The 18,997-nt window shown below is 43.2% G+C and overlaps 3 protein-coding genes across 5 annotated transcripts; 1 reads left to right on the plus strand and 2 right to left on the minus strand.

The window, feature by feature from the left end:
* Window positions 1–238: 238 nt before the first annotated feature.
* rmi2 (RecQ mediated genome instability 2) lies at window positions 239–2,598 on the minus strand. Its single transcript, XM_069148762.1, has 2 exons — window positions 2,220–2,598; window positions 239–715 (listed from the first exon to the last, which is right to left on the minus strand). The coding sequence occupies exons 1-2, from the start codon at window positions 2,509–2,511 to the stop codon at window positions 564–566; spliced, it is 444 nt and encodes a 147-aa protein (XP_069004863.1). The 5' UTR covers window positions 2,512–2,598; the 3' UTR covers window positions 239–563.
* An 857-nt stretch (window positions 2,599–3,455) lies between these two features.
* ubfd1 (ubiquitin family domain containing 1) lies at window positions 3,456–7,783 on the minus strand. Of its 3 annotated transcripts, XM_069148764.1 has the most exons (7): window positions 7,720–7,783; window positions 6,029–6,301; window positions 5,712–5,920; window positions 5,555–5,620; window positions 5,304–5,409; window positions 5,091–5,173; window positions 3,456–3,909 (listed from the first exon to the last, which is right to left on the minus strand). In XM_069148764.1, the coding sequence occupies exons 1-7, from the start codon at window positions 7,733–7,735 to the stop codon at window positions 3,799–3,801; spliced, it is 864 nt and encodes a 287-aa protein (XP_069004865.1). In that variant the 5' UTR covers window positions 7,736–7,783; the 3' UTR covers window positions 3,456–3,798. The 3 variants fall into 3 exon arrangements, with proteins under 3 accessions (XP_069004865.1, XP_069004864.1, XP_069004866.1); XM_069148763.1 differs by lacking the exon at window positions 7,720–7,783 and having other exon boundaries at window positions 6,029–7,712; XM_069148765.1 differs by lacking the exons at window positions 5,091–5,173; window positions 7,720–7,783 and having other exon boundaries at window positions 6,029–7,712.
* An 844-nt stretch (window positions 7,784–8,627) lies between these two features.
* On the plus strand, window positions 8,628–18,973 carry LOC138197818 (UNC93-like protein MFSD11). Its single transcript, XM_069148767.1, has 13 exons — window positions 8,628–9,300; window positions 9,820–9,875; window positions 9,949–10,056; window positions 10,125–10,204; window positions 11,637–11,733; window positions 14,038–14,096; window positions 14,268–14,421; window positions 15,201–15,250; window positions 16,199–16,264; window positions 16,362–16,487; window positions 16,617–16,791; window positions 16,911–17,046; window positions 17,694–18,973. The coding sequence occupies exons 1-13, from the start codon at window positions 9,211–9,213 to the stop codon at window positions 17,844–17,846; spliced, it is 1,350 nt and encodes a 449-aa protein (XP_069004868.1). The 5' UTR covers window positions 8,628–9,210; the 3' UTR covers window positions 17,847–18,973.
* Window positions 18,974–18,997: the final 24 nt, after the last annotated feature.

Below are 18,997 nucleotides of genomic sequence, written 5' to 3' on the forward strand. Positions count from 1 at the left end.
TGTAGTTTTCTTATGATAACATCTCAACTTTTAAAAATAAAAACAGCCGTCTAATATTTGGAGTAAAAGCAATATTTACGAGCAAAATAAACAAGTACAGAACTTGCGTAAATGTCGTTATATTTCAGTTTGTCACTAATCTCGAAGACACTTTTAGTTTTTCAGTCCGAATGCGGTAGCCAGTGTTTAAAAATGTAAATTCAGTTATTCAGCAGAGAAAAACAGGCAGAGTAGAGGAACATCTGAATCTTTTAATATTTGTAGAGCCATCTGGCAAATTACAACTGCTCTAAATTGACAGAATATTTCTAATAACTTAAATGACACCGTTTCCAGGTGCGCGAGCATTTTCTCCTCCAATCATCTTGGCAGATGAGATAAAAGGAAGGCGGTCGGACGTTTCCTTCAGCCGGACAAGTTCCGTTTTCAACCCCGTTGTTTTTAACTGCGCGGGAGGTCTCCGTTGTTCTCGCGTCCTACCTGGCATCCGGGAAAACCTGGCGCTCGGTCCTACGAGGTAGTTTGGCATTCATGAAGGGAGTTCGGCGCTGCGGCTCCGCGTCTCAGGCCAGCACCCGCTGCAGGTCCTCCACCTCCAGCTTCCACATCCGTCTGTGAAGCGCGCCGAGCTCGGAGAGGTCCGCCATCTTCACCGCACAGATGACTGGCTCCGGGGAGACGGCCTGGATGACACCCATCACCATGACGTATTTGCCTGCAGCAACAACAACAGCGGCAGCAGGTCGATTGTTCACTGTCAGTGGAATCGAGGGACGGTAACGTGGAGATGTGGCCTGAGATCAAGATGTTCCTGTCCTGCCACTCTTTCAGCTGAAACTGTCTTTACTGACTGTAGTGTGGTTTCAACATTAAGCAGTTTTACAAAAAAACAAAAGGATATATATATTTATATATAAATATATATAAATAGATTATATAAAAATATATATAAATATGTACATATATATATTTATATATATATCCTTTTGTTAAATATATATTATACATATATATGTAAATATTTATATATATGTAAATATTTATATATTTTTATATATATTTATATAAATATATATGTAAATATTTATATAATCTATATATAAATATATATATATATCCTTTTGTATCATAAAACTGCTTAATGTTGAAACCACGCTACAGTCAGTAAAGACAGTTTCAGCTGAAAGTGGCAGGACATTATTTATATATATATATATATATATATATATATATATATATATATATATATATATATATATATAAAAACAGCCTTTAAATAAAGCAATGTTTCATATTAGAAGCTTTTGATTAGCACCCGTCTGAGACCGTTACAGCCTTAATAGACTTTTCTCATCAGATGTTTTTCAAAGCAGGTTTAACTACTAACATTAAAAAAAAAAAAAAAGGTTTACATACAAGTTTGTTTCACCAATTCTTGTTTTTTGTGCCGAAGTGCTCTGATACGCCTTACGGGACATGCTGTCAGTTGCACGGGTGCTTTTCATGCTACAAGTCAACAAAGGATTCCAGTCTTCTACCCCTTTTGCAGTTTCTTAATAGCACATTAAGGATGAAATTAAAAAAGAAATATTATTATCGTTGTTATAAATCATTTTCAGTTAACTGATGTTGTAAGAAAAGTCAAACGGCTGTTTCAGAATTTCTCATTTTAAAAAGTAAAAATGGGAAGTTCTGCTCTTTTTCTCGACATAAACAACACCAGAGCAGAAACATCACAGAAAATAAACTTGATAAAAAAAATGTGACAGATCTGATGGAGAATAGTACAGTCATGTTTAACTGGTTGAAATAAAGCAGCTGTTAATGTAAATGGATCTAGCTTATGCTGATTAAGAAGAAAAAAAAAAAACAAAACAGCTTTGGTTTTTCAGAGATGTAACAAACGAACCAAAACAAATGACAGAGTTAAAGTCTAAACTTCTGATTGGTTAATGAACTCGTTATTTATTTCCTAAATTGAATTAACATTCCGTTTTGTGCAAACAAAACTGGCACTTGGGTGAAAATTGAGGAAATGATGATTAATAACTACTTTAGAAAAACAAAAGATTCAACAGTCTATCCTGTAAGACCCGTAATGAAAACACGTGTTGGTTGAAAACCTCGTTAAAAACCTGACGCGTTGTTTTGTCGGGAAACAAACTCGGGAGACTCTCACGCCTGCAACTCATCACCTCAATCGGTCTGTGATTATTTACCCTGTGACAAACACGGTTTTCCTCTGGGGATGTTGTTGACGCCCCGGACGGTGAAAGTCCCCGTCTCGTCCATCAGCAGCGCCGCGTCTCTGTCCAGCCGGACCTCCATCACGGTGCCCTGCATCCACACCAGTGACGCCCGCAGGGAGCGACCCCGGCCCAGCCCGAGGACGAAGCCCTCCCCGCTGTCATCGGCGGAGCTCCGGTTTCCCGCCGCTCTCAGCTGACCGGAGAGAACTTTAACGGGCGGGGGACGTTTCCGTCCCGCGTCTGTTTTCTCCGGCTTCGACATTACCGACGGAAGGCACTGCTCACTTCTAAACGGGACGTCCCGCGGCTGGAGAAGTTTTCAGTTTTCCCGCGTCGACGAAAACGTTTAACCCGCCGGAAGTTGCGGCGGCAGTTTATTTCCGGTAGCAACAACTTCCGGCCCGGAATCTTTCAGAGTAAAAACGTCACGTCTGAATATCAATTCCTCCTTTCATATCATATTTAGGTTAAATTGCATCAAACCGTGTCTTTTAATTTGAACTTTAATTTTTTTTTTTTGGAAACAATTTATGGGCATTATAATGGTTTTGTAATTCAGTTCAATTTTGTCCACGTAGAACCAAACCATAACATCTGTCATGTTACAGTGCTTTACATAAAACTATGCCAAGACCTAACGATATTATAAAGAAGCCAAAACGTTTCCCTTGGTGACAATAAGAAGGAAAGGTGAGTAAAAACTGAATATCTGAGCCAGAAGGCAGCTCATCTGCTACAGAATAAAGTTTTTTTTTTAAAATTTTATATCAAATTTCAAGCATGCAATTATTAAAAGATGAACTATTCGCCGAAGACCGCCCAATGAGTCTGAACAGCTGTTTAAGATGCATATTACAGGGCAGACTGATGTTGACAGGGTGGCCGGGCAGCAAACACGCAGCCACGTCGATGAATACAGCTCTGGAAAATACTGCTTTAACAAACAAAATCAATGGCAATAACTTTCAACTAATTGAAAATACAAACAATGTCGATGTTCTTGTCTTAAAACACAAGGCTGCTTATTAATCTTGTCATGCCGTGTTGTAGTAATAAACTAACACCGTCTAATGCAGCTGTTGCCATGACAATAATCTCGATAAATGAGTAGAAACCGGGAAGGGACGTTGTTTAGAAGTGGAACACTAAAAAAAAAAAAAAAAATTCAATTTGTTTGGGTGGGAAAAACAACAATGAACCAGAGCATTCATTTCATTAAATAATTTTTTTTATTTCTTTAAGAATAACTGAAGAAAAGTGTTAGCAATTTCTGTACAATTATTTCATTGTTTTTCCCTTGGATTTGCTGAAAACCTTGAATGATCAACAGGGCTGAGAAATGTTATGCTGCCACAATAGTGCACTTGTAACCTAAAAAGAATATGATTAGTCCACAGGCATCCATCAGTTTCCTTCCAATATATTCCAAGAAGTTCCTTAAGCCTCGCCGTTGACTCCGGTTTCATTTTTAAATGGGCTGCTCCTCTCGATCCCAGTTCATCATTGTCAAAAAAAAAAGAAAAAAAAAAAAAAAAAAAAGAGAGGCACATTAGAAATACTGCCATTTTCCGAGGACTGTGTCTTTGATTGCATCAACAAACTGTGCAGGCACCCAGTAGACCCAATATTGAGAGGCTTCCGTCGGACCCAGCTGAAAAGCCTACGGAAGTGGAAGACAAGACCGGTCAGTAAGCGCATCCGACGGCGTCGCAGGCGCCGGCGCGCGCGCTCTTCGAAACGTCGCGGCTCGTATCGATTTCAAAATGTCGACGGAGGTTATTTTTGCAGATCTGAAAGTATCGAATGACTTCAGTGCGAATCAGATCACAACACGCGTCCGTCGGCTGGAATCGCACGTGAAACGCCAGATTCCTCCGGTGTTGCGTTAACGGGGGATATTTAGAAAGTCTGACGTGAACTAACGCACCATTTGCCCCTGGGAAGTCGTTTCAACACCAAAAGATCAATTCCTTTTGCAGGATATGAAAAGTCCACTAAATTACTCCCGCCGCTTCACCGTGATCAAAAAAAAAAAAAAAAAAAATCGAATATGACCGGTAATAAAACTCGTTAAAAAAAACCAACCCACCAAACCTTCACCTCGGAGCTTCTTTAACTTAAAAGCGAACAAGGCGGAGTATCAGCAGGAACGTCCGACCTGCACCCTTTGGGACAGGAGCTCCCCATTCGCACGTTTGAATCCTCGTCCTCGTCCTCTTCCGCTTCTTTCTAGTGACGCAAACTCCCGAGCGAAGCCGCCGGCGTCGCGTTTGATCTGAAGCGTTCTCGCGCGACGGCGAACGGCGGCCGATACCGACACCAAATAGAAAGACGCCGTCGACGGTTACGCGCGGCCTCCTTCGCGAACGCGTCCCGTTAAAAAAAAAACCAACAACAACACGTCGATACGAACGCGACGGCGCACGATTTCTCTTCTCGTACCGGAGAGAGAGAGAGAAAGAGAGAGAGAGAGAGATCTCCGTCTTCTCCCGGCGACCAGATTCACCGACGTCGGTCGTTCCGGAAACTTTCCCGATTCCAGACAAACAAGGCGCCGGAAGTGTCTTTACGAAATCAAACGCTTAATCTGCGGGAGTCGCCGGACATTCCCGGCTCGCGCTGCGGAGAACAAACCGGCCGGCCGGGGCTGCGTCGCGTCCTCCCGTCGCTTCGCCGAGCAGCGGAGCGGAGCGCCCGTTAAACACACGGCGTCGGCTCCGCTGCTCCGCTGCTCCGCTCCGTTTTCTCCGAGCCGAGGGATCGCGTGACGTTCGTCCGGCGGCGCGACGGGCGAGCGCGTCGGCTTCGGCCGGACGTGCGGCGAGCGGCGACAACACGTACCATCATCTGATAGTCCTCGTGGCCTTCGATGGGTTCAGACACTACGTTTTTAATGGAGCCCATCGGGACTTTCTCCGTTCTCTCTGCGGGACGACAAGCACGGTGAAATCGTAATCGTCAGTGCGTTTGTGTTTTTGCGGTGATTGATTGATTGATTGATTGATTTTTATTTTTGTGTGTGTGTGCGCTAAATCAGGCCGGCGGTGAGCTCACCTTTCGTTCCGATCCACAACTGATCCTGCTCCAGCTTGAAAGTGAGTCGAACTTTTCCTCCGGACTTGTTGTACATCCCGGATAAAGGCACCGTTGGTAATCGTTCCTGTTGGCGGGACAAGGGAGCCGTTACTCTGCCTCCGAATGAAATGATTGTCCGTTTAAACACCGTTCGCTTCGGATAATAAAAGCTAAAAGGCGGGGGAAGGGGGGAGGGGGGAGGGGACACACCGTTCTTCGTCTCCTCTCACCTTAGTTCCTTTTATCGCTGGCATGATGTCTTCTGGTTTACCTTTGTCCAAGACCTTCCTGTGTTGCTAAAAATGAAAGTGCAGGTTTAACGTCACCAAAAGTCAAAAGTCAACCAACCGTTTTGACGGGACCCGACAGGAATCGAGTACATCTCACCTTTTGCCTGCATAAAGGCTCCTTCTTGTTCTCTTCGGCTTTAACTTCCTGCTGAACGACCTCTTTGGGCGTGTTTACCGCCAGCACGTCATTAATCGTAGATCCTACCACCATTATTTTCGCACCGTTCGTGACCTTTATTTCGCGTAGCGTCTTGTCCTCCGGCAGCAGGCCTTTGTACATCACTTTCTGCATTGCCGGCGGAAGACCTGAACAGACGAAGGACTCATTGAGGTCTTACCGAATTTGTGAACGACCCGAAAACATCCGCCGTAGCGTGCGGTTTTGAGGCGTCCGTCTCGACGCGTTGCTCTTACCGGTGAGCGAGTGGATCCTCTCTTTTAGTTTGGCGCCGGTGCTGTCGACAGGGATTTTCAGGTCGTATTTGTTCTTGTTCCAGATGATCTTCAAGTCCACGGTTTCCTTATCGTCGTCTGCGTCGTCCCCGTTGCTAATGCTAGAGTCCTGAGTTGTGGCGTCTTCCGCGTCCGTGCGAGACGAAGTCTCCGCTTCGCCTTTCCCGGCGTCCTCGCCGAGCGGCCCGGCTTCTTTCGCCGGAGCCTCGGCTTCCATTACGACTTCTTCGCTTCCTGGAAGAGATTCACATCCATTCATAGTATTTCTGCCGAGCGCAACCTCGTTAGTTCTCAAAAAAAATGGCGCGTCTCCCGGACGAGACGCAAATACCCGGAAACCCGCACCCGACTGTTGACGCAAATAACAAGGCAACAACAATAGAAAGTCCAATAATGTCAACAAGACAACACTGCGGGAAACAATACAACCCGATAACCACGTCAGTGTTTTTTTGTTTGTTTTGTTTTTTAGGCTCTTCGCGGCTTTTCTTTTCGACAAAAGGACTTTTATCTGTTCCCGGGTCGCGGCGGAAAACTAGAGCGTTCGCTGTCGAGAGACCTGAAGTTACTTTAACAAGCTGCCTGAAGAAATCAGATCAGCGACGTCTTTTAAATCTCTTTTTAAAACACATTTTAAACACGGAGAGCCTTTCCTGGTTTTAGTGTCCCACTTTGATTTCTCCCTGTCGTACTACCTCTCACATTTTTTTGGCCGTCGTTCGCACTGTACATTTTGTGTTTGGTTACTTTATACGATCCTCGCGTTACCGGATTTCACAGCTTTTTACATTTTTAATAGCTCGTTTTCTGTTTTTTTTGTGAGAATCACGTTGTAATGTACGTTTAGAAAAGTCCTGTATAAATAAAAGGTTATTCTTTTATATCATTATTATAATTAATATGCAGTTCCCCGTACTTCCACACACTAAAGGAACTAAAGTACTAAGTTGAAACTATGAGTCAACATTACAACGTGCACATATGAAGTCTAGTTTCGCTTTTTCTTCTCACCCACTGTATTTCTATTTCTATTTCTTTTTTTTCCCTTCCTTCTCTACGGAGTAATTCACAGTTTGTGTTGGGTGAGGAGATAAATAAAAGCGAACCACGCCTGCACCAAAACAGACATGTTTTTTCATTTAAAAAAAAAAAAAAAATATATATATATATATAAAACCGCAAAACACCGGATCCTGTAAAACGGCTGGCCTTTCTGATTATAAAACAACCCGGCGTGTAACACAACACACCGGGACGCCGTCGTCCGTCGTCACCACTCTCAACTTAAAACCGTATTTTATTCCGCACTTTAGCAGCTGAAGTCGGCCGGTTTTTTGCTTTTTTTAATATTTCCTTTAAAATATTCCGTCGTTAAACTGAATCCTCCCACTTAAAAACAGCGGACTGTGCGTTAGCGGCCGTTAACGTTGGCTAAGCTACAACACCGGAGAGGAGGAGGAGGAGGAGGAGGAGGAAAAACACTTTTTTTTTGGAGATAAACGTTGCGGAGAAACGTCCATTTACGTTTCCAGTCTCGTAACGGCGTCGTGTGTTTCCGCGTCAATTAGAAGCGCGCCGCGTTTCGTTAACGCGGTTTAGTCTCAAATGGAAAGATATTAAAAGAAATACAGCTACAGTCTCTCAATACCCACCGTCCTGGGTCGCCATGATGATTGTGTACAATCTGCTGTAGGCTGTGGCGAAGAGATTACACCGGAAGCGGGATGAGTCCGACACTCAGGAAACAAAAGTCGAAGAACAAAACTCGAATTCCGCTCACGAGCCCCCACATTTAGGCGAAATAACATAGCAAATAAAATAAAAATAATTACGTTTAAAAAAAAAAAAAATGGTATTATAAAAATAACTTACACGACTATAAAAAAAAAAAAAGTTTGTAGTTTCAGTTAGGCAATGGAAAAGCCGACCGATAGAAAATGCGCATGCGCTGAGGAAAAAAAAAAAAAAAAAAAAAAAAAAACCCTACAATTACATTTGTGATTTTAATAAAAAAAAAAAAAAAAAACAGTGATTAAGTAAATATTATATAAATATAATGACGTCAAATACCTCTGTCGGAAAAGAAAGAGTTCCGCGGTTTCTATGAAAAAAACGAACGGCGTTAGATAGCTACATCCGGGGATGTTAGCAAACACGGAAGTGAGTAGCAGTGTTTCCTCTAAATTTGCTTCGCATCTTTGTTGTTGTGCCAGCGAAAACCGAGACCGAGATGTGGCACTTAATCAGTTGGTTAAGTTTTTCTTCTTTTTTTTATATATATATATTTAATTGGCTTGCGATTTAAAATAATTATCTATTGCCGAGTATTGAATTTTGGGAAAGATCTCCTGAAATTTCCTGTAAATGTCAGTAATTAAATGAGCCTATATTTAACACAGTATCCAATTTTAAATTTAGAGAGTGTGGGCTACTTTTAATTCCTGTTTTGATTGATCATAAATTACAGATTTGATATTAATCATATATTTAATCTGGCTTTTAAAATGTCAGTACTTTTTTTTTTTTTTTTTTTTTTAAATCAACTCTACATCTAATTATGTTTATATCAACTTGCGTTTTTATTATGTCTCATCTCTCTCTGTAAAGTAGCAGCGCTATGGAAACCAACTTTTCTTTTGACACCGATTTAAAGATGAAACGTCTTCCTTATCGTGGGGGGAATATTTCTCCCGGTCACCTCTGGAAGGCAGCAAAAAGCTAAATGAGTGTAAAACTACTGCAAAATGCCCACGGAGGAGAAGAAGAGAAGGGCAAAAGAAAGAGGGTGACGACAACCATGACGAAGAAGTCACAGCAGAAGGAAGACTGCAAAAAAAAAAAAAAAAAAAAAAAATCTTTTAATTAAAGTCACAAGTTGTCACGCGTACTTGGTGTAACAGGAGGGAAGTGTCCTCATGATAGTGCTGCACAAAAACTAACTGCAGACATCCCATCCTCTCCACCGCGTCTCTCTGCGTATTAAACTAACTCAAATAGGAAAAGTTGAGTTTACCGGCGCGACTTTGTTGACATGGACTTGTTCGAGTCCAGACGGGAGTCTTTCGATTCATAACCGAAATCAGTCGACGGTAGATTTTTTTTTTTTTTAAGATGCGCTGTTAGGATGATTTAATGAAGACACCATGGCAGACAGAAGGACTTTCAACGTTGTGATTTTGGGTGTGGGGTTTTTGTTCATCTTCACCGCCTTCACCACCTGTGGAAACGTAGAAGTAAGTTATAGTTTTTTTGTTGTTGTTGTTTTTTTTTGCTCATCAGAATAACCTACTTAATCAGGTCACATCTGCGCGGTCTGATTCCTTAAACTCATATTTCCAGTAAGCATGTAGAGGACTCTGCACTCGGATTTGAACTGAATAGATTTCCTGGTGCAGAGCTCATTAAAAAACAAACCAAAAAAACCCTCGGAGATAATCCAATGGTGCTCCCACACACCCGCAAGTGTGTAATTGTAAATATATTTTGGCAACATGTTTTTCTATAATTTATATATGCATATTTTTGGAAATAAATTAAACAACTCCGACCACAGTGTCTTAATGGGCAGGAGGAAACAGGCCAGACAGACGCATCTCGTGTTTCTAATTTTCTTCAATGGTCAGCGAAATGATCAAACCGGATGAATGACTTGAGGACCAAACCATGTCCCATTTTGTCTGTGCTTCTCAGAGTTGTTTGTGTGTGTGTGTGTGTGTGTGTGTGTGTGTGTGTGCGCCTTTTCTCAATTTCAGCAAACTGTAGTGAAAAGTCTGGAAAACACTACTTTCTCTGGAAGTGGGTACCACAGGTAAGTCGGCCCAGCGTGGAGACTTCTAAACTTTTCTTTTGAAAGAGTGGTTCACCCTGTTTTCTCTTCCCAGTCTGGGGATCATCTATGGGGTCTTTTCCTTCTCCAATCTCCTTGCGCCGACGGTTGTGACAGTAATTGGACCGAAGCTGACCATGTTTCTGAGTGGCCTGCTTTACAGGTAAATACATAAAGGGTGTGGACAACGGTGGTGAAACTTGTGGCTAACGACATGTGTTTTGTGTCCAGCGGTTACATTGCGGCGTTCATCTACCCCTCAACATGGTCCTTTTACTTGACCTCCGTGCTCATCGGCATTGGAGCAGCCAGTAAGTTCCCATCCAGATGTTCCAGGACATCTGGTCAGATGTTAAGTGTCTAAATACACATGCGTGTTTGCACTAGCATGCCCTATACTTAAGGCAGTGATTAGTCATTTTAACCCTTTAAGCCCCAGAGGCCCCCCAATTGGGGGCCGGGGAGAAGACTTGGCAAAAACTATTATTAAAATATGGGCATATATACTGATATTTACACATCTGAACAAATCTCACAAGTGTTCCCTTTATTATTCTTTTTTTTTTAATAATTTTTTTATTGTGGTTGAGAGATATACTCTTTTTTATTAATGGTATGAAATTTTCGAGCAGAGGCCTAAAAAAATAGGTGCGTTTTTAAAAGGTTAAATGACATTTAGAGACACCCATCCTCAAAGAAGAGTTGAGGATTACAGCGTATTAGTTAGTACACTGACTTATTTACAACGTATACCCTTCTATCACAGCAACAAACAAAAGGCAAAAAAAAATACCAAAATCCTAAATCTAGAAAATATTACTGTCTTTTAAAACAACTCTCTTTTAACTGTCTGTTAGTTTAGAAATATTGAAGCTGATCTCGCTCATTTTTTTTTTCCTTTCCAGCGTGGTCGCATGTGAGCGTTCACATTGTTGATTCATCGTTTGGTTATTTTCAGTTAACTGTTTTGTCCGTAAAATGCCAACAAACGGGGAAAAGTGGATCATAATTTACCGAAGCCGGAGATCTAAAGATCGCTTTGTCCGACTGATATATCATAAAAGCATCTATTCACCAGTTTTTGTTATTCAGAATTGGCTGTTTTCCAAGTTTTTGTTTGGCACATGCTCAGTCACATTCCTTTTAGTAGAATGTGCATATGACCAGTGGAGCAGGATGCTGCATATTAACAATAGCCCGAGATATTGAGGCACGTGAAGACTTCAACGTGGTCGCTTTGCAGTTTTTTGTTTTTTTTCTTTTCTTTTTTTCTTTTCTTCCAGCCCATGCAAGTTCAATTTCTGTGTTTAAAATCCAAATAGTATTTAATCATGCGTACGGAGGGGGATTATCATGGCTGGGATGCGATGATGCATATAAACAGCATTTCCCAAATTAGACCTTAAATGGGTTAGGGGCTGTTTTCTCCGAATAGAAAGCAGCACCTTGAGCTAGCTCATGAACGTCAGTGAAAATAAGAGGGAGCAGCTCTCTGCTGAGCGTTTACAAGAAGAACAAAAAACAACCAGGAAAAACGAATCAAGGCTGTTTTTAATGTGGCCTCAAATCACTGCAGTGTAATGAATTTTGATCATGTCCCAGGGCCGTACTGTATGTGTTAAGATACATTAGTTACCAACACAGAATGATAGTCTTTTTTCTTTTTTTTTTTTACTTAATGCGGGCAATTAAGCGACTGGTTAATTTTGATTTCCTCTCAAATGAACCCCGTCCCTCCTGCAGTGCTGTGGACCGCCCAAGGACACTTCCTGGTGGAAAACTCAGATGCTTCCACCATCAACAGGAACACCGGGATGTTCTGGGCTCTCCTACAGTGCAGGTAAGCTGCTATTCACACAGGAATAATACACTATTATTTCAGTCTATTCGGGGGTGATGCAGCCTTAAGACTTCACCTCCACGCGTTGGTTCATTTAAAATATCGAAGGTCCATTTGAACCGTACTGTGTTTTAAAAGCTTAGATTACACGCGAGTCTGATTTAATTGCTGCCTCCGGTAGATTAAGTATAGTTTTATTTATAAATCTAATAATCTTCCTACTCATCAGCACACTTTTAACCAACCCTCCATATCTCCTTATGTTTATATCAAAGTGGGCTTTTATTCGTTTGAATCCCTCTGTGAAGTAACGGCGCCATGGGAATGAAGTTCTTTTTGACACTAATTTATTAGATTTGTAATAATAATAATAACTTCTTTTTTTTTTTTTTCATCTGCTCACTAACCAAGTTGCTATTAAATTAGCCTGCATTTAGATTATTTCTTACCATCATTACATAACACTCAAATCCATCTTCATGTTTCTCTCTTTTTGTTTGATGCAGCTATTCCATCAGATCAAAGGTAAACGTTCACTGCAGCTGCCAAAACCTCGTCCCGTCTGTGTTTTCAGGTCGACAGCATATATTACTGCACGCCTGACTTTAAAAATAAATTTCATAAATCGTGTTACAAATTGTCACGTCCGTCAGTGAGTCATTAGTTTCTCTGCAAAATACCAGAGCCTCCTCGAACAAGAGAGCGTTTTTTTTTTGGCCTTTTCATTTCTTGTATCTGGCCCGTTGATCCTGCACACCGGCTTGGACAACTAATTTGTATTTGTTAAAATATGCAAATTGAATTAGTACAATAATTACGTTGGCTGTCACCTGCGCCAAAGCTCCCGGTGGAGCTAAACACTAATCTGACTGCGCGGCGGTGATCACCGCCACAGCAAACTTAGGAATCCCATCTTCACAGCCCGCAGACACAAACGCAGAATGCCGCCGAAAATCGCTTGTTATCTTTCATGAGCAACCCCTTTCATCCCTCGCTTGTGGCTCCGAGGCGGACTAATGGCTCATCTGCATTTTTTTTTTTTTTTTTTTTTTTTTTTTTAGTTTAGGTAGACATGCGATTAAAGACAGAAATAGATCGCCGTTTTTACAGAACTGAAACGGTAACCACGGAAGGCAAAAATAAACAGCTGGAGAAAATGAAAAAAAAAGAAAGAAACCCTCCTCAGACGCGGAGATCAGATGAGTACTGTAAAGCCGGTTGTTTGATCGAGCTGGGGGGGAGAAAAAACAAAACAAAATGAAGAATCCTAATCCACGTTTTCTGTCTATCAAACATCATTTCTCAAAACGACTCCGCTCACCCTGTTCGCGGACTTTTATTTTTAATTCCACTGATTGCCCAAATAGGAGCAGTTTAATTAAAGGTCACGGTTTTAAGCTGCGAAAGGCCCCACGAGGTTTGATACGCGTGAAACTCGATGTGCACAATAAAGTGCAGTGAGGCTCTTGTAATTAAATGTTCAAACAAAACGCTTTCCTGGACATCGCTGCGCTAATTATGATAATAAAAAAAAAAAAACCTGGAGTGCCTGATCTCGTCTCCGATTGGCCCGAGCTGTGTCGGCATCGTTTATCAGAAACTTTAACGCCACGCGTTTTCCATGCTGCCTTTTTTTTTATTTTTTTTTTTATATCGCGTTTACAAGAAGAGTCCATAAGAACGCAGCTCTCGTGTGGCACCCGCGACCTCTGACCTCGGAAGCTCACGGGTTTCCGACACACCCGCCGACGTCTACGGGAGCGGCGGACGACGCTGAAGTTCATTTTTCCCCCGGATCGGTCGGGCTAATTTAATAAAAGACGTCCGATGAAAACGTCGACGCGTCGTCTCGCTCCGCCGGCACGCCCGCCCCCCCCCCGCGTTAGGTCGCTCAGCTGTTTCGAGGCTTCCGGACGCCGTCCGCGTTACTGTTGCTTAGCAACGGCGTTCTCACGGTTTAACCAGATGAACGGGAAGCGGTACCTCGCACACCTGCTCCCTACATAACAAACAATCAGCAGTTTACTGTTTTTTTTTTTTTTAGTCGCTACGCATCCATTTCTAAGTCTGTGGATTTTAGTGTGAACGCTGTATTTGCCGTCGTCGGGTGAAAACCGCGCGCAACCAGAATGTCGCGTTTTTATATAACTGAGAAAGGTAGAGGAAAGTGCATTTAGGACTTAAATAAGGAGAGATGCAAGTTTTTCCACTTAGCGGCAATTACGGTGTAAAATATCCTTTTTTTTTTTTTTTTTTTAATACCATTAATGTTTTGTCTTGTTTTTTTTTGTTGTTTTTTTACAGCATGCTGTTCGGCAATCTTTACATTTACTTTGACTGGAACGGAAGAACAGAAATACCAGGTGGGGTCAAACTCGAGCGAGTACGACGATGAAAGTGAAATATCAAGAGGATTATGTGAGCGATTGGTTATTCTGAATGTTGCTCGAGCCTTAACGTCGTCAATATGCCCGGCGCATTTTAACGAGGCGGGTCTCCACTTTCACCCCCCCCCCACCCCACCCCCACCTCAGACAGCAGCAGGAGGAACATTTTCCTGTCCCTGCTGGTCGCCTCTGCCGTCGGCACGCTCTGCTTCCTGGCGCTGAGGGGGATCGGCCACGAGGGGGAGACGCTCGCCGAAGAAGAAGAAGAAGAAGGGCAGTCGCTGCTCTCGACTCGCGTGACGTAAGCCGACACTTTTCTTTGGACGCGATCGGCGTCGCCTCACAAGGAGAAGAAACGGGATGTTCTCGAAACGTCCGAACCGCCGCGCCAAAAGCCATCAAACGGATTCGAGATAACGCCAAAAGAAAAACTCGCTTTTTATCCAGTCGACCTCCTTGACTCGTTATTGAACCCCCGTGAAACGTTCATATTTTTCTTCAAATTACACACCTCGGGCTTCTGAAAGAGTTCTTGGGAGATGCCTACGGTTCTGTAAGGATTTTTAAAACCGCTCTTGTCCTTCACAGAAATAACACGGGCCGTTTTTCTCTCGATCAATGCAATTTTGACAGAGTCGGACTTAATCATAGCACTTCACACAAGTAGGGTGCAATCAGGGAGATCTGGGAGCTGCTGGGACGGAGACTTTGAGAGTGACAGCGGTTAAAGACCTCGGTCTCTCCAGGAACGGCCGTCAACGCTGCTGCGGGGACATTTTACATTTTTATGATTTGTTTGACTGTGTTTGAAACAGTTTTTCAATATCTGCTGGAAACAAGTGTAATGGACCTTTGCTAAGTTTGCTGACTAAACAACGACTTCAACAGAATAACGAGAAATCCCACGGGGAGGAGAGCCTCCTCTTTGATTTATGAATGACCGTTCTTTATTTCAGAGGAAGCGCCGCAGTCGTCAGCGCGTGCAGTTATTTTTTTTATTTATTTATTTTTTTTCTTCTATTGAATAATTTCCCGCGGGCGTTGGAAGTTAAATATTGATTTTCATTTTTTGTCGTTCAGGTACAAGCGCAGAGCGAACGCTGCCATGCAGGACACCAAGTCCGAATTCAGTAAGTTGTGTCTGTGTGTCTGGGTGAACAGCACGTTGCTTGAATATACAGCGTACATAATGAATACAGTGGACGCGTGCTGATGCAGAGTGTGCGTCGGCCGATCCCATACGCGTGGATGAATAATGAATCGTGCGCGGTAACGAGACTAATGAGACGACGTGGGTTTCTGGAAAGCGCTGCGGTATATTCCAACCAGACAAGTTTGCATGCTAAATACAGTTTCATAGATTTTTTTTTGATTTTTTTTAAGTCTGCGGTTGACGCTCTTTATTCGTCAACGATACAACGAAGTCACGAGCAGTTCTGTATTTCTTCCAAGTGAAAATTGCCTTCGTGTGGATCAAAAAAAAAAACCAAAAAAAAAACCTTCAAGCATCACGACAGAGTGCACAGAGTTTATTTAAGATTGCATCTCTTGTTTGTCAACCGGAAACTCCGCTGCGCTTCCACCTGCCTTCGGTGCAGCCCCCCCCCCCCCCCCCCCTCCTCCCCCCCCGAGTTCTTTGGATGATCAGATTGCTCTTTGTGTATCTGGTGCGCATGCAGACTTGTGTACGCCTGCCCTAAAGGTATCGGGGGTTTATCAAAGACGCGCGCCGATTCATGTCGAGAAAGTGCGTCGAGGTGCGCGCAAGCAAACCCGGTGGGACTTCTCCTTTTTAAAATCTGAAGTTCCCTCGCAGCCGGAGCGCAAGTCTCTCTCGGGTGAATTTCCGTCTGCGTTTAAACGTGGCTTTTTGGCCTCGATGCCGAATATTTTCCTCGTGTTCCACCTGCGCCGAACTTGAATCCGAGGAAAAAAGGGGGGGGGCCCTCAACGTCGGCGTCTCCCGCCGAGGTCCGCGCGGGGAGGTGGAGGGAGGCGTCTCGGCGCTCGAAATGTGGGAACGTATCGGCGATTTCAAAACCGGCGCGTGGCGTCTCCCCCCCCCCCCCCCTTTTCAGAAACCATCCTGCGGCTGCTGAAGACGAAAACCGTCCTGCTGCTGAGTCCCTGCATGGCGTACAGCGGTAAGTCAAAACGCATTTAAACGGAGCAGGTGTTTTGGCCTCCGGTAAAAAAAAAAAGGCGAGCAGCTGCAGCACGCGCCCCTCCCTTGTCCTCCAGGCCTGGAGCTGTCCTTCTACACCGGCGTGTACGGGACCTGCCTCGGAGCGACTGCGCACTTCGGAGGAGCAGCTAAAGGCCTGATCGGGATCTCTGGGATCGTGGTGGGCGTCGGGGAAATAGTGGGTAAGTTGACTTTCCGCCCTCGGTGGTCTGAGGTCACTGAAGGTGACCCGAGTTCTCACAGAATACGCCCTCTCTGTCTCTCTGTCTCTCTGTCTCTCCGTCTCTGTCTCCGTCTCCCTCCCCCGTCAGGCGGAGGCTTGTTCGGACTGCTGTGCAAGAACAACCGCTTCAGACGGACGTCGGTGGTGTTCCTGGGGATGGTTGTCCATTTCGTCGCTTTCTATTTGATCTTCCTCAACATCCCGGGCGACGCGCCCGTCGTCCTGGAAACCGCCACCCAAACGAACCCCTATCTGACCCCCAGGTAAGGCGACTCCTCTGACGAGTTGAGACGGCGAGAGCGTCGGGGAAAGGCCGGTCACGATTCTGCTTTGTTTTTTAACAAAGAGCCGTGTCTCCCCCCCCCCACCCCCCCCTTCTCAGCGTCTCCATCGCCCTGCTGTGCAGCTTCTTGCTCGGGCTCGGGGACAGCTGCTTCAACACGCAGCTCTACAGCATATTGGGCTGCATTTATGCTGAACAGAGCACGCCCGCTTTTGCCATCTTCAAATTCATCCAGGTAATCCCGAGCTTTCCGGTTCGCAGACGTCGCCGGCGGAGCCGAGCGAAGCTGGAGGTCAAAATGTCGTCCCGTCGGGTGTGAAATAAATTCACCTGAAGTCGCATTAGAAAGGACACGAGGAACGCAGATATGCCGCCTCTGACCCTGCTTCTCCGCTGCGAAACTGCTCTCTAACGAGAGCCAAATGGGAGAAATTGTGACATTTTCCTAACACCTTTTACACATTTTCAAATTATATATATATATATATATTTTTTTCAGTTTTGTCAAGGCTATTAAAAACACAGTGCTCTCAGTTAGTGTCACTCTGAGCCGGGTCACACCCGGCATTAACATGCAAGCCGGTGTGATCTCCCATCACAAGTGGACAGATCAAGGTGCGAGTGGACAGCACTAAGCTGCGACTTGGATTTTGGCTGTAAAGTCGATTTAAAAAAAAGAAAAGAAAAAAAAAGCACATGTTAAAAGAAAGTATCGGTAGGTTGAGAGTAAAACTTGTTACTTTCCAAAGACCAGCTGTCGGAGGCCATCTTGATTTTGCAGGGTCGCGGGAGCAACTTTAATGTTTAAAGATGTAATGTGGTTGAAAATTGCAGTGAAATGTGTGTGTGTGTGTGTGTGTGTGTGTGTGTGTCCCGTTCTAGTCCGTCTGTGCAGCAGTGGCGTTCTTCTACAGCGGCTCCCTGCTGCTGATGTGGCAGCTCCTGCTGATGGTCATCCTGGGCTTCGCTGGAACCCTCTGCTTCTTCGTGGTGGAGAGGATGCAGAACATCTCCGGAGATTTACAGGAATATTAGGAAGAAGTCGTTTATTGTTTCAGCATTGATTGCTTTTCTCAGACGGACACTTTTTTTTTTTTTTGGAAGGAAGGAAGGAAGCGATTCAGCAGAAAAACAATGCTGCGTCTTCTATTTCCCGAAGCAGTTATTTTAAAATCTCTTTCCACTACGATGCGCCGAAGGTCATGTGCATTTGGATAACGTGACTTCGTGCACAACTGAAACCGAGCTGCCTTAAGAAAACCTTTGAGTTGTATGTTTAACAATCAAGCTGGATTGTACTTTGTACACTTTCTGTCCGAATTACGCAACACTACACGGTGATCGTTGTTAATCTTTAACAGTCTGGTGCGGCTGGTCTTGCTGTACGACCTCAAAAATGTGACCAGTGGCCATATTATGGCAACAAAGGGGCACGCAAAGATAAATTTGTAGTTTTAATTACCCAAGCTTTAAATAACGTGTATTTTAATAAGTGAGCTCAATTTAAATGAGAAGAATAAGTACATATTAATAAAAGGAATGGTTAATGTGTTGTTAATGGGTTAATATAGCCCCAAAATATTTAGTAAATATAAAGCAATATTACGAGGACAATTCATATTCACTAAATATCTGGAGGTAATTGATTTAGATTTGCTCAATTAAAGAAAATTGATTTATATTTACTAATTATCGGTGAAATTGAGATAAGGTAACGAGTCTGGATACAAATTATTTAGATTCACTAAATTAATAAATTATATTAACATATTGTTGTTAATTGAACACATTAACACGACACTTTTTATTCACCTGTACCTAAATTCTGATTTTAATTGATGTTACAGGACAGAAAATCTATTCAGTAACACTGAGTGTCACTTTGTTGCCATTTTAGATTTCATTAATAACTCTTCTTGTGCTCCGCATTGCTTCCAGCTCAGGTTTGTAATAATATGCTGTCATTGTTGAAGATATTTTACACACCTAAACTTTTACTTTAGAACTTTTAAACCTGATAATATTATAGTGAGAAGAAGAGATGATACTAATTAATGCCTGACAATCACCATTTGTTCCTTCTTTGTACATTTTGCATAGTAATGTCGGTGTCTTTTCCCAGTCCTTTTGACTCTCTGGTTAATAAAGTTTTATGCATTTTGCACTAGGTGACCTTGACAGTATTG

This window comes from Embiotoca jacksoni, unplaced genomic scaffold, assembly GCF_022577435.1.
Source record: "Embiotoca jacksoni isolate LCO1_2020_lvr unplaced genomic scaffold, fEmbJac1.0.p SCAF_15, whole genome shotgun sequence".
Taxonomy (NCBI): Eukaryota; Metazoa; Chordata; class Actinopteri; family Embiotocidae; genus Embiotoca; species Embiotoca jacksoni.